This window comes from Bemisia tabaci, chromosome 2 (genome assembly GCF_918797505.1).
Source record: "Bemisia tabaci chromosome 2, PGI_BMITA_v3".
Classification (NCBI taxonomy): domain Eukaryota; kingdom Metazoa; phylum Arthropoda; class Insecta; order Hemiptera; family Aleyrodidae; genus Bemisia; species Bemisia tabaci.
This window is the reverse complement of record NC_092794.1, coordinates 3,465,520-3,478,462: the sequence shown is the minus strand read 5'-3', so window position 1 is coordinate 3,478,462 and position 12,943 is coordinate 3,465,520. Positions and strand designations below refer to the sequence as shown.

Here is a 12,943-nt window from a genome sequence, read left to right as displayed (position 1 = left end):
AAGGGATCCGCACAAACGTTTTCTCGTAAAAAATTAAATTGCCCGGTTAAAATTGGCAATAGCTGATGTGGCTTGGTTCCTTTCTGTTAAACGCGGTCCAATTGTAGTCTAATAGACTAATGGCATCCGAACAATATATGCGTAATCAAAGATCGATGAGCAGGGTGTTCGCAACGAATCGATTCCTTGCCATAGCTTCAAATGAGGGAATATCGACAGTCGATCATTCACGCCTCGAGTCCCGATACGATGGCAAACCGGACAATTTCCCCATTTCCCAATGGTATGAAACATAATTAGGTATGTTATTTGCAATGCAGGTGGGTTGATTAACTGTTTGATTATAATGATCAATTGCAAACTACACTATACCAAATTGGCGTATAAAAGTGTAATTTTCCAAGTCAAATAGGTACGCACGTATAGAAAAAAAAAACAACTCGAGGTGATGAAGTGCCTCTGAAAAATACGGTTCTCTACTTTTTATTCTCCAAAGTCACTGCAGCTTCATTAAGAGCTTGTTTCAGGTCCTCAATCAAATCGTTGACATTTTCGAGACCGACGGATAAACGAATGAGAGTGTCTGTGATACCAACGGCAAGTTGTTCATCCAGAGGCATTGCTGCATGCGTCATTCGAGCTCTTGAGGGCCATGAAAAAAACAAACAAAGAAATATTTACTTCCTCCAAAAGCCTTTTAGGCTGTTGGCACTCCTTCATTTCCTCTAACCCCACCTATTGCCACCCTTCCACTGGACGTCCCCTTCGCCTCCGAGGAGGAGGGACCCCCTCAAGCATCTCCCTAAAGGGCCTTGATAGGATAGGAGGCTCTGGCGGCTGGGCGTCGCAGAGCGTCAAAGAGCGCTATAAAAGCGACTAACTTGTATGTAGAAATATTTACTGCCTGCGATGCTCTAGGTTTCTGTATAACTGTCCTGTATTTAGACTGATAGATGCTCTGCTATCAATCAATTACTTTCCCTTGTTGGTAAGAGACCAGATTTTTTTTCTATCAGTGGACAAGGCGCATAAATGCAGTTTTTGAACAATTGAAATATTTATGATTTGAAGTAAAACTAGTGTGAACGCATTTATTCTGTGAAAAATTCGCTCCAAAATTCCAATTTTTAAACATCAAAAAGTGAGTTTAAACTCCCTTTCCGCCATATAGGCTCCGTGTAATTTTGAAACACGTATTTCTTAAAATAGCAGAAACTGCTCTTATGAACCTTGGTCCTCCAATCCCCTCAAATGCAGACTTTTGCTCTCTGATGAATGATCGAGCAAGTAAAAACTAGTTTCATACAACTTGCACAGTGGCGTGGCGCGCTTTGCGACATGTCGATTGATTGGTCATTTAAACCTATGGAAAAGGATCGATAAACAGGGTGTTCGCAGCGAACACCTTAATAATCGATTCTTTACCATTGGTTTTAATGGCAAAACAATCGATACATCGCAATTCACGCCACGCCACTGAACTTGCACTAAAGTGACGGTAAAGCTCCTAAACCAAGTATTTAATTTGGACGTATTTCTGCCAAACGGAACTATGTGCATTAAGCCATGAGCCCCGAGACCCATAAGAATATATGTGTTACAGGGCTCTCGTCATAATGCACATAGTTCCGTTTGATAGAAATATGTTCATTTGCGGTGATTAAAAATCTCCGCTCCTGTTTTATCTCCTTCATAACAAAGCAACATTATTCCTCAAAGATTTGTCAGAATTTTTCTCGCACAGGCACAGAGAATATAAATCGTGGAAGTTTTTTTAACAGTGGCGTTAAGTCGTTTTTCAAGCCAAAATCGAAATTTTATTTCGATTTATCGCGATTTTTTTATCGGTGATATTTATTGCGCCGTAGACAAAATCGCGATTTTATTGAAAATGTATGGGATAAAATCGCAATTTCTCGCAATTTTTTATCACATAATATCGCAATAAATTGACGTCGATAAAATCGCGATACATTTTCCGATCAAATCGCAACTTATCACGATCACCGCTACTTGATATAATTTACAGAACCACTATACTACTACTCTGCCATGCTAAAGAAGAACACCGTATAAGCCTTCAGGCGCTGCCAAGTTTCCTTCGATAAAAACCGAATTTACTAAGAAAAGTGTGAATATTCTTTTCAACAATTTCGTACGCAATTTGACCTAGAATATCTGAAGATTTCAAAGAAAAACTTGCATTATTGTCGTCAAAAATACATGTTTTATCAAGGGAATTTTGGCAACTCTCGAATGTTCATACGGCGTTCTTCCTTAGCGTGACAGTACTATACCTATACGATGTAACTTACGGAAGATCAACTAAACTTTCGTAACCACCGAGACTGATCGCAAGTGAAAAAAGTTTTAAAGATGAGAAGAAGACTTTACTCTGCTCAAAAGAACCTCGGATGTAGAATGATAACATCCCACTACATCCACTCCACTGTCTTAGGGCAAGAGCGTGATCCGGATGAGAGGGTAAACCTACACAGTAAGAATTATTTTAGCAACAATAATAAAACCACATATTGCTCTTAAAGTAATATTCCTTGAATATTTCTATGGCAAATTATGAGGGGCTTGGAGGACAAAGGTACATAAGTGCAGATTTTCCTATTTCCATGAATGCGTGTTTCAAGTTTCGAAATTACACGAATCCTTATGGCGAAAAGAAAGTTCCTCCTGACTTTTTGATGCTTAAAAATTAGAATTTGGGACCGAATTTCTTACAATATATGCACCAAGATCAGTATCACTTGAATGATTAATATCTCAATTTTTTCAAAAACTGCAATTGTGCGCCTTGTTCTCTAAGCCCATCAATGTTCCGCGAGACATGAATATATTTCTGCTCCAAATGTATTTGATAATTATATTTCTAACATAATTTGGGAGTTTCTGAAAATTCAAACTAAAAAAATGTGTGAATTGTTTGTGGTGTTATGACTTTTTTTCCTCTTTAGTGAAGAACAAGAGAGTCTTGTTTCTGGAAATGTTTGCAGAATCTTCTTGTAAGAGGAGAAAACGGTTCTCGCTTAAGGTGATTCGTCAAGCTAGAGTGACGCGGTCAAACTGAGATGCGATTTATCGCATCGATTAGGTCAAAATTCTCGGCAGCTTTTGAATTTTTAATAAAAAAAAAGGGGGACGATAGCCCCTGCGCATAAGCCTAACGTATCAATTTAAACCCAAAAATCGGCAAAATTCAGAGAAATGAATGCGGAATAGTGTTTGGAAAAAACCTCGCATTCGATACAGAAATCGATTTCTGTATTTTTGATTCGAGATTTTGACCTAATCGATGTGATATATCGCATGCCAGTTCGACCACGTCACTTATGCTTGACGAATCACCTTATAAGGATGCATGGTAACTGATCATGGGCTTTTACGGTTTGTAACGGTAGCAACCCCGTGCATCTCGATTTTTGGCGGTTGTGAGTTAATTGCAGAAATGAAGTGCAGTAGATGCCTTTTATCTGCTATCAAAATATTTCAGTCGAAAAAAATCTAGAGGTCACCTAAAAGCGTAGAAATCAAAACACGTATCTCGGAGTTAATTCCTATAACACGTATCTCACGTATCAATGAAAGTATACTTAATTCAGAGGATATCGACGGTGAAACTACCAAACCACGTATCTCGGTTTGCGACGTCGCAGACTTCCTGTCATACTTTATTTTTTAAATGAAAAACTACTTAACATCCAGTCTTGAAAATTTCTGTGATTTTTCCTCTTTGTGCGGAGAAAATTCCGTGAAAATTTCAAGGAATGATATTGATTTGGTCTACTTCAAAAAAATAAAATGTGTGCGTAGATTTTTAAACACCGCAAACGAGATTCGTAGTTTGGTAGTTTCACCGTCGATATTCTGTCGAGGCATGATGTACCTGGATGCAGTACTTTAATAACCATTGGATGCGTTTCAAGGAATTGTCCTACGGCCAGTCCGTTCGTCATATGTTCGCGCATTCTGACCTGAAGGGTCTTTAAACTTCGGGTGACTAGAAAGCAATCAAATGGAGAGGGCACAGCTCCGCATGCTGAAAAATTACAAAAATTGAATTAAAAACTCTGTAGGTAGAATATTTTGAAACAAATTGAAAGCCTCAAACCCAAAATCGTGTATTGATTTGTTGAATGAGGTTGAGAACCTGGAGACTACATAGTTTTGGTTTCAATTTTGGATAGTCTAAGAAACTTGCTGGAAAATCTGTATGGTGCTCTCCCCAAGCGGTGGATCCACCTCCCCCCCCCCTTTCTTTTTTGCTGGAGGACAAAGATAAAACCAGTTGTTCTATAGATTGTGCTCAAATTCTCAAAGTCACCAATACTTAACTTTAAAAACATGAGAACGAATTAATAGTTTCTGCCTTTAAAAAATTGAACTCAACCTATTGGTGCATTTCTCAGGACAAGTATAGGGTACTTGTCTAAGATCTGTAAACTTATCTTTTTGTTAATCATTTTTAAACTACTAATCTCGTGAAACTTGCTGAAAATCCTGGAGGAGTCAACCTGGCCACGACATTTTCAAAATGCAGTATCTCGGTCAAATTTTGAGTTACAGGGCTCATTTTGGTCTTGTTTGATACAAAATTACTAGGACTAAAACCTCACACAAACTGCATCTTCATAGGTAGCTGCTTTCTATCGCATTATGAGGGTAAAGGGGCAGTACTCTTGGGACAGCCTTTGTATCAATCACACCCAACAATTAATGATTTCAAAACATGCTTAAACATCTCGCTTCTAATTTCTTGGAGTTGCTCATTTACAAAAGTCTGAAACCTCTGATCTCTGGTTGAGGAATTGTTAGATTATTACCTCCACATTTATCAGCCTAGCTTCCTTCTTACATGACTCTGTGCTTTCTCAAGCTGGTTGACCAACTTCCTTCTTCTTCTTTTCCTTGTTTTGGGAAGATATTTTCCCATTAATTGAGTTGAGTTTTTCAAAAATCAGCACCGAAAGCTTTTGATATTTGCTCACTTCCAGTTGATAATCATCTTAGATAAAAAGTAACCGTCCATACTCAGATAGGAAACTTACCATTTTGAACGAACTGAATTCTGCTATTAATTGTTCCATTGTTTGTTATAGTTGCACCCATAACCACATCCGAGTGACCATTTAAATATTTTGTTAGAGAATGAACAGAAATATCCGCTCCCAGTTCCAAAGGCCTCTGAAAGTTTTCAAATAACAATTTGATCACTACACAAAGAAGGGGCTGGGTGGAAGTGTTTCACGAAGGAGGTCCAATGGTGGTCACGCACAAAAAAAAGACAACGTCGTTTCCCTAGAATCTGTGTACCTCTTCCTCTTCGGTCACTCCTTCTCCTCCTCTTGTTCTTTTACTTTTTTCTCTCTTTATTAGAAACCTTGTAAAATTAAAGATAACCTGTTGTCATAAAGACTCAGTAATAGACAAAAGTAAGGCACACTTGATCCCGAATTGGGTATTGTTAGCCGACTGATTCCCCTTAACCTCCTCCACGTGAAACAGAAAAAAACAAAACAAAACAAAAAACTGTGTATTGTGCATAAACTTGGTTCAAATATGAGTATTACGGAAATGTCGAAATAAAATATAAAAAATCATCCTTGATCTAACTAAGTCTAACTAACTAAGTCGATGCTCAGTGGGCAAAAAATCCGAGGTAGCGTTGGAAGAATCAAAATTTAATTGGGGGGGGGGGGGGAGTGAAATGGATACTTTACTGACAAATGTCCGTTGAACGCAAATCATCTAGATATATCTCTTTTTATCATCTAAATTCAATTAAAATGATAAGATTAATCGACTGTTGGACGCACTGACTTGGGTCCCCGTGGATGGAGTGCTCTCATATTTGAATGTGCCCTGTTCCGTCACAAGTTGATGAGCACGTGCAGATATGATTTTTTTATGATTATATTTATGATATTTATGATTATATTTATTTAGGTATAATAACTACTTCGAATTCTAACTTCGAACGGATGTCTCTGCTTACTATGTTGGCGTGGTGGCGTCCCCAATATGCGCACAAAATCGCCTTCACTGTGCATAGGTAGGCAATTTCTCGACTTAGGAGTACATAGATTTGTATCCTGTTTTGCTGTGCATTTGTCCATCATTTTCATAATCCTTGATCTCCATCCTCCATCGCGCCGATTCGACCGACTCACGGATTTGTCGGTGATCGATTCACAGCTTTGTCGATCGAATCACAGTTTAGTCGATCGAATCACGTCGATCGGTTCACGTCTTTAGATTTTGATCGATTCATGTCGATCGAATCTATACCCTCCGTCTAAAAGTGCTATTGTGAACTTGTTGCACGAAAGTAAAATGAAAATTGATGACGGTTACCTGAAAGAATGATGTTTGAAACGTATTGTCCACCACAATGATGATTTTTTCATTCCGATCCTTTACAACTTTCGAAATTGTAGGAACATCTACCACGTCCATCATGGGATTTGTTGGATTCTCTAACCATAGAAGCTGTGGATATGGAACAAAAATTGATTACCTAAAGGGAAAGATAGACTCAAAGTGACATCACAAGATCTTTTTCGTGCACATCCCTAGTGGCAGAACAAATTTGTGTTTTTCTAAAAAAAAATATTTAAAAAAACATATCTGTTATCTAAATGGTAGTTTTATATAAAAAACGTGTAACGCTTATATGAAAAAAAATCAAAGTTCAGACCTGACCGTAATATAAAAAATGACGAAAGCTAGATAAGGTAATTTTTTATGGACAATTTTTTTTATATAACGCATGCATACGAAAGTGTTAAAAGTGAACATTTTTATGTAACTATCATGTATAAAAAAGTCATCATTTTTGTGAGCTTTTCGCGAGTCATAAGATTTTTTAATATTTTTGCGAAAAGCTCACGAAAATTATGACTTTTTTATAATGGTTACATAAAAATGTTCACTTTTAACACTTTCGTATGCATGCGTTTTATAAAAAAAATTAACTTTCGTACATAATCTTTATATTTTCCTTCTATGGTTCTGCTATTAGGGATATATGTGTTATGAATAATACATGTTAATAGTGCTTGTCATTGGTTTCCTCCACTTCTATACTTCATCAATCAGTGATACTAATGCACACATTTTTCTTGCTTGCTCGATCTAAAGCATGGATGCCTTAGCTAGAGGAGACCAAGATAGTTATGCACTACCACGGTCGATAATGTCACATGATGTGTTTTTCGATGGACAATATAGCACAATCTGGACCCAACTCTAACAATAAGACTAATACAACTGACCCGTTGTTTTCAATTTTGCACCCCTAAAATGTAACATTCACCACAAAAATAGGCCTTAACATGTCAGCCCTCTGAGAAGTTTGAGACCCTGCCTGGCATTATTTGAGTTGAGTGTTTGGTGCTTCAGGAATCTTTTACTTGGTCAATTCGTGTTGCTTAAATATCTCCAATTCTATGGCGCTTTTTTGTAATGAAGTACTCCTGGAACTAACTCATATTAACCTCAGGAGGGGCAAAACCCGCCACATTTTCATTGAATTGTTACTTTGGATTAACCTCAACATGGATTAAGGCCACTTTTTAAAAAATTCCCAAAGGAGGCGGCTCTCTACGGTGAGAGGTATAAAATACCTCCAGGTCCCTTGCATGGTGGGTGAGATTCAGGAAAGACCAAATTTCCGGGAAAATGCTCAAATTACATGAGTTGACTCAGGCAGGATAGGAGGCTATGGCAGATAGGTATGATATCGTGGAGCGCTGGAGAGAACTAAAAACGACTTGCGTGTACTTATGTGCCTCCGTATTTGAAAAAGACTTAAAAAAGAGTAATGAAGGGTGGAGGGGTTTGTAGGATTAGAAGCATAAGTGCAGTTTTGTGAAAAACATTCTTGAACTGTCCCTAGTTTTTCATTTTTAAGTCAATTTTCTCGTGTTTATAAAAAGTTTTAGCTCTTAAAATGGAAAGGATGCAATCTTTTGACTGGAAGAAAAAATTTCAAGATTACCGGACTTTTCAGGCTTGGAAAAAATTCTCTACTTTTCTAAGAGTTTCCTTTGACGTTTGATTGAATTTGTCACCCTGTTGAACTATGTCGACTAATTACCTTTGTGTTGCTTTTGAGGGTATCGAGTAAAATATTCATGTCTGAGACGTCGACAAAGGAAATTTCAATACCAGACCTAGGCGCAACTTCGCTAAAGTACCTGAAGTTTCCACCGTACACACTTTTTATGCAGATAACATGATCGCCTGCATTTAAAAGTGCATTCACAATGGAACTTGTAGCTCCTAAGCCTGAAGAAAAACAGCTGCAGAACAATCCACCTTCCAAAGCTGCGAGACATTTCTCCAGCATTTCTCTCGATGGGTTGTTGCTCCTTCCATAATCGTAACCCTGCCACAAAAATTAAAATTCAGGAAAACGCCCGTAGAAAGTTTCATAAACTTAGCACCCATAGACTGACATGGAGAGCTTACGATGATATTGCCTATCGACGGTGAAAGTCGGCAATCACATAACTCGGTTTGCGACGTCGCAGACTTCCTGTCATACTTTATTTTTTAAACGGAAAACTACTCAACGGTAATTCTTTAAAACTTCCGTGATTTTTCTTCTATGTGCGAGGAAAATTCTGCAAAAACTTCAAGGAATAATGTCCATTTGTTCTCCTTTAAAAAAATAACATAGTTGCGGAGATTTTCAGACACCGCAAACGAGTTATGTGATTGCCGACTTGCACCGTCGCTATGTTGCACTCCATCGGCGGAATCGCCCGCAAGGTAACTATTTTGCCTCATTCCCAAGTAGCGGTGATCAGGATAAAATGCAATTTGATGTAGAATGTATCACAATTATTTAGACGTCGATTTATTGCAATAACATCGGATAGAAAGTTGCGCTGAATTGCGATTTCATCGCATTAATTTGCAATGAAATCGCGATATAATTGATCAGAAAATTGTGATAAATTGAAATAAAATTTCGATTTTCATCAAACACGATTTTGAAGAGATAAAATTGCGACAAGATTGAGGATGATCGCTCAGATGTTGATGATCCTAGCGATTTCATCGCCAAAAAATCGGGGGGAAATCGCAACATAATTTCAAAATATTTTTCCTGTGAAAAATTCTACATATGGGTTCGCGGACCAGCCGGTCAAAATTGTAGAGCTTCCCGCTTTACAAAGAGTAGACAGAGTTGATTACGGCGCCATGATACAACTGTTCGTGTTCAACGGTTGTGCGCGTTGCATTTTCAAAAATTGAAGGCGCTACCGCTTTTTCCACCTCTCCGGAAATGCATGGGGGCTGTCTCTCGTTATCACACTCGAAAAACAGAAAACCGAGATAGGGAAATTATCTTCATCTCAATCCTTTTAATACAAATAAGTTGCCGCGCTCTGATTGGTCGCTGAATTTCAGGCCTTCGTCCATTTTCTCATTTCCGATTTTTGAATAAGTTCTGAGCAACTTGGAAGGTTATTTTTGCCGAGGATTACCTCTTGTTAATTTGTTTCGTTCATCTCCCCTCGATGATACAAAATAATTTCTATTGATCGAATTCGTTCACCCGGATATCAGGAATCAAGTTTTTAAAAAAACTTCACGAAAAAACAAAAGAATTACACGTCAACAGACCAGTAATTAATTTTACACAAACAAACATTCTCACTTTTACAAAACTCTCAGACGTACTACAATTAATTTTAAATGCAATACAACCGACAAATATCTCCCACTGATCAATCTCCTACGAATATTTCGCGAGGGTTTCAATGCAACTTGGGTAAAAGTCCCAAAATAAAATCCTAGTATTCAATAAAAAAAAAAAAAAAAAAAAAAAAAAAAAAAAAAAAAAAAAACATAACAGATTATAATTTTACAAATTATTTTGTTTTTAGTTTATCTTAGGAGTTTTTTCATACAAATTTAAGATTATTTTTTTCTTATTTTTTTTTACAAACCTGATTGTAAATCATGGTGATGAATGCAGAATATATGGACTGCGTTTAGCAGAGAGGAACCAAGCCACATGAACCATTGCCAAATTTAACTAGACAATTTAATTTTTTACGAAAGAAGGAACTTTTATGCGGATTCCTTTGTGAATTTTCAGGAATTTGCCTCGAACCATGCAGAAAATTCACTGAAAGTTGCACGAATATCAGTACGACCATTCTCATGTAAAAAATTTAATTTTCTAATTAAATTTGGCAATAGTGGCTAATGTGGGTTTGGTTCCTTTCTGCTTAACGCGATCTATATTAAACAGCTTTGCTTTATTACGAAATCTTGGGGGTAAATGGGGAGAAAGTAGATAGAGGACTTAGACAATTTATTTTCTTTGGAAAAATGATAACTGTCCCGAAAAGTATTTCTTTCAGTTGAAACAGAGTGAAATCCAATTTATGTAGACTAGTCTGACCGCATCACTTTGAGAAAGCCTTTATATGAAATGTACAAAAAATCCTTACCTTGTCCTGTCCTGGTCCTAATTGCTTGAAAGTTGTTGAGAGAACAATAGGTGGGACTATTTCATTGTTAGTCCACTGTTCTGGTTTGGCACCTGTATGGATGGCTTTTGTTGCAAAGCTTGGATCAATAGCATATTTATATTGAGCCATGCCGCACGTCATTCAAGAGTCTATTATTGACTGAAAAATAATATGAAGACAATAAAAACCTGAATATGAAAATTAAAAGTTGATCTTAGATGACACAATAATGTTACCTAGTGGAGTTAGTGTGACAGCCAATAGTGCAAATTATTACCTGGTTTTTGAGTAGCTGGGAAATGGGCGGTAACATTGAAATGAGGGGTTTGACGGAAAAAGCGCATAAGTACCGTTTTCGAAAAAATTGAGATATTAATGATTTCAAGTGAAACTATAGTCTTAATGCATATTCTGTGACAAATTTGCTCCCAAATTCCAATTTTCAATCATCAAAAAGTAAGTTTGAACTTTCATTCCGACATAAGGACCCATGTACTTAATTTCGAAACTTCAAACACGTAAGTATTTCTCGGAATAGCAAAAACCGCTTTTATGTGTGCCTTGTCCTCCAAACCCCGCAAATTTCCATGTGGGTTTCATAAAAACTAGGTTGCATCACGAATTTTTCACCTTAACTCTATAATAATGTGTAAAAAAACAAATTAAGGTAACAGGTAGGTACCTACTGTAAGTCCATTGATCTTTTGTTTTTATTTACGAGATTGAGTAATGATTAAATATCATGGCAAAGCTACCAAATACTTAAGTTATAAATCGCAGGGACGGACCTTTGGCGCGAACTTAAAGCAAAAAGTGCAGCTTCCGCCAGTAGAGGTTTTGCGTCACTTCACAGCTTTGTCGGCGCAGCAGGATATCCTCAGTAAGCGCATTCACATGTTCGCCTTCACTATGCAAGTACAGGCAATTTCTCGACTTAGGAGTACGTTGATTTCTATCCTTTTTCGTCGCACTTCCCAAGGAGCAGTGATCGCCATAAGTTGCGATTTGATCGGAGAGTATATCGCAATTTTATCGACGTCAATTTATTGCAATGTTATCAGATAAAAAATTGCTAAAAGTTGCGACGATTTCATCGCATGAATGTAAAATAAAATCGCTAATTTATCGAAAACGATTTATCGCAATATTACAGAACTAGATGCAAATCAACGTGACCCTGAGTCGAGAAATTGCCTACCAATGCACAGTGAAGGCGAACACGTGAATGTACTGAGAACGCCACGCCAACGCAGCATTGAATTGTGTCCCAACATGACGGTACCAAATTCAACGTGGAAATGTTTTCAATCACTGTTATTTAAGATGAATTATGACGATTAATTGAGAAATTAAGATTTAATTTCAAATTTTATTACCGTACCAAGGACCATAATACGAGTATTTGTTATCAAAGATTAAACTTCGAGAAAATTTTGAATGCTTAAAGACTTAGATAATTAAAACACAACAAACAATCTAGCTACATTGAAATGCTTACCTACTGCATTTTTCAGAAAAAATCGTGAATAATCAAAGCACCAGATTCGTAACCAGGATAGATAGGTACCTAATATGAAATTTAACTTACGAAGTTTACGAAGACCCGATCGTATGGAGAAAACAGCAGAAGCTGACTATAACACCTCCAAGAAAGGCCTCCTCAGTATTAGGTATTCCCTTTCAGTGCCTCGCAAAAATTATCCATGGGTAGGAGGAGATTCAATGCATAGATTGCAGATGGATTACAAGATGTGTCATGAACCAATCGCCCTTAATTATGTCATTGTAATTGTGATTAGGTTTATGAGTTTAAAGTGATTCGATGGAGGCTATGAGTCAGAACGACATACGATATATCGCATCGACTAGTTCCATTTTCTCAGCTACTTGTCATTTTTCTCGAATTTTGAGATCGCAATTCTGTTGTCAGGGGACTAAAGAATTCTTTTGCCGATTTTGACAAACAAATTCAACGTAATAAAGGCGTGGCTTTTTTAGATGAAAAATATCGCATTCAATACTGATATCGAAACTGCACTCGAATGCGAGATTTTCTCTCCAAAAAAACCACGCCTACGTATAATATGGGGAGGCCTAGGTAGGTTGAATTTTTCAGTCTCCCGACACCAAAATTGCGATCTCAAAATTCGATAAAAATGACGAGTAGCTGAAAAAATGGAACTAATCTATACGATACATCGCATGTCGTTTTGACACAAAATATGGCGTCCATCGAATCACCTTAACAAACATAAAGAGCCGAAATGCCGAGATTTGCGTTTTTGGCACTAAGAATCGAAACCTCATCAAGAGATACGCATTTTTGCAATTAGTGTTTTAAACTTGTTGGTGGATTTGGATCATTTAAAGACCGAAAAAAGGGTTTCACACTTACAATTCCTTAGCAGATAAGATTTAGATGGTCATCGATGCTCCAT

General features: G+C 37.3%; 1 protein-coding gene across 3 annotated transcripts; it reads right to left on the bottom strand.

Annotated features, from left to right (window-relative positions):
- Nucleotides 1–467: 467 nt before the first annotated feature.
- Nucleotides 468–12,247, bottom strand: LOC109035030 (cystathionine gamma-lyase). 3 transcript variants are annotated; one of them, XM_072296584.1, is made up of 8 exons: nt 12,004–12,188; nt 10,485–10,664; nt 8,211–8,401; nt 6,367–6,501; nt 5,061–5,196; nt 3,899–4,051; nt 2,316–2,490; nt 468–642 (listed from the first exon to the last, which is right to left on the bottom strand). In XM_072296584.1, exons 3-8 carry the CDS (start codon nt 8,349–8,351, stop codon nt 477–479), a joined length of 906 nt encoding a protein of 301 aa, XP_072152685.1. In that variant the 5' UTR covers nt 8,352–8,401; nt 10,485–10,664; nt 12,004–12,188; the 3' UTR covers nt 468–476. The 3 variants fall into 3 exon arrangements, with proteins under 3 accessions (XP_072152685.1, XP_072152684.1, XP_018904039.2); XM_072296583.1 differs by lacking the exon at nt 8,211–8,401 and having other exon boundaries at nt 12,094–12,247; XM_019048494.2 differs by lacking the exon at nt 8,211–8,401 and having other exon boundaries at nt 12,004–12,189.
- Between the last annotated feature and the right edge of the window lie 696 nt (nt 12,248–12,943).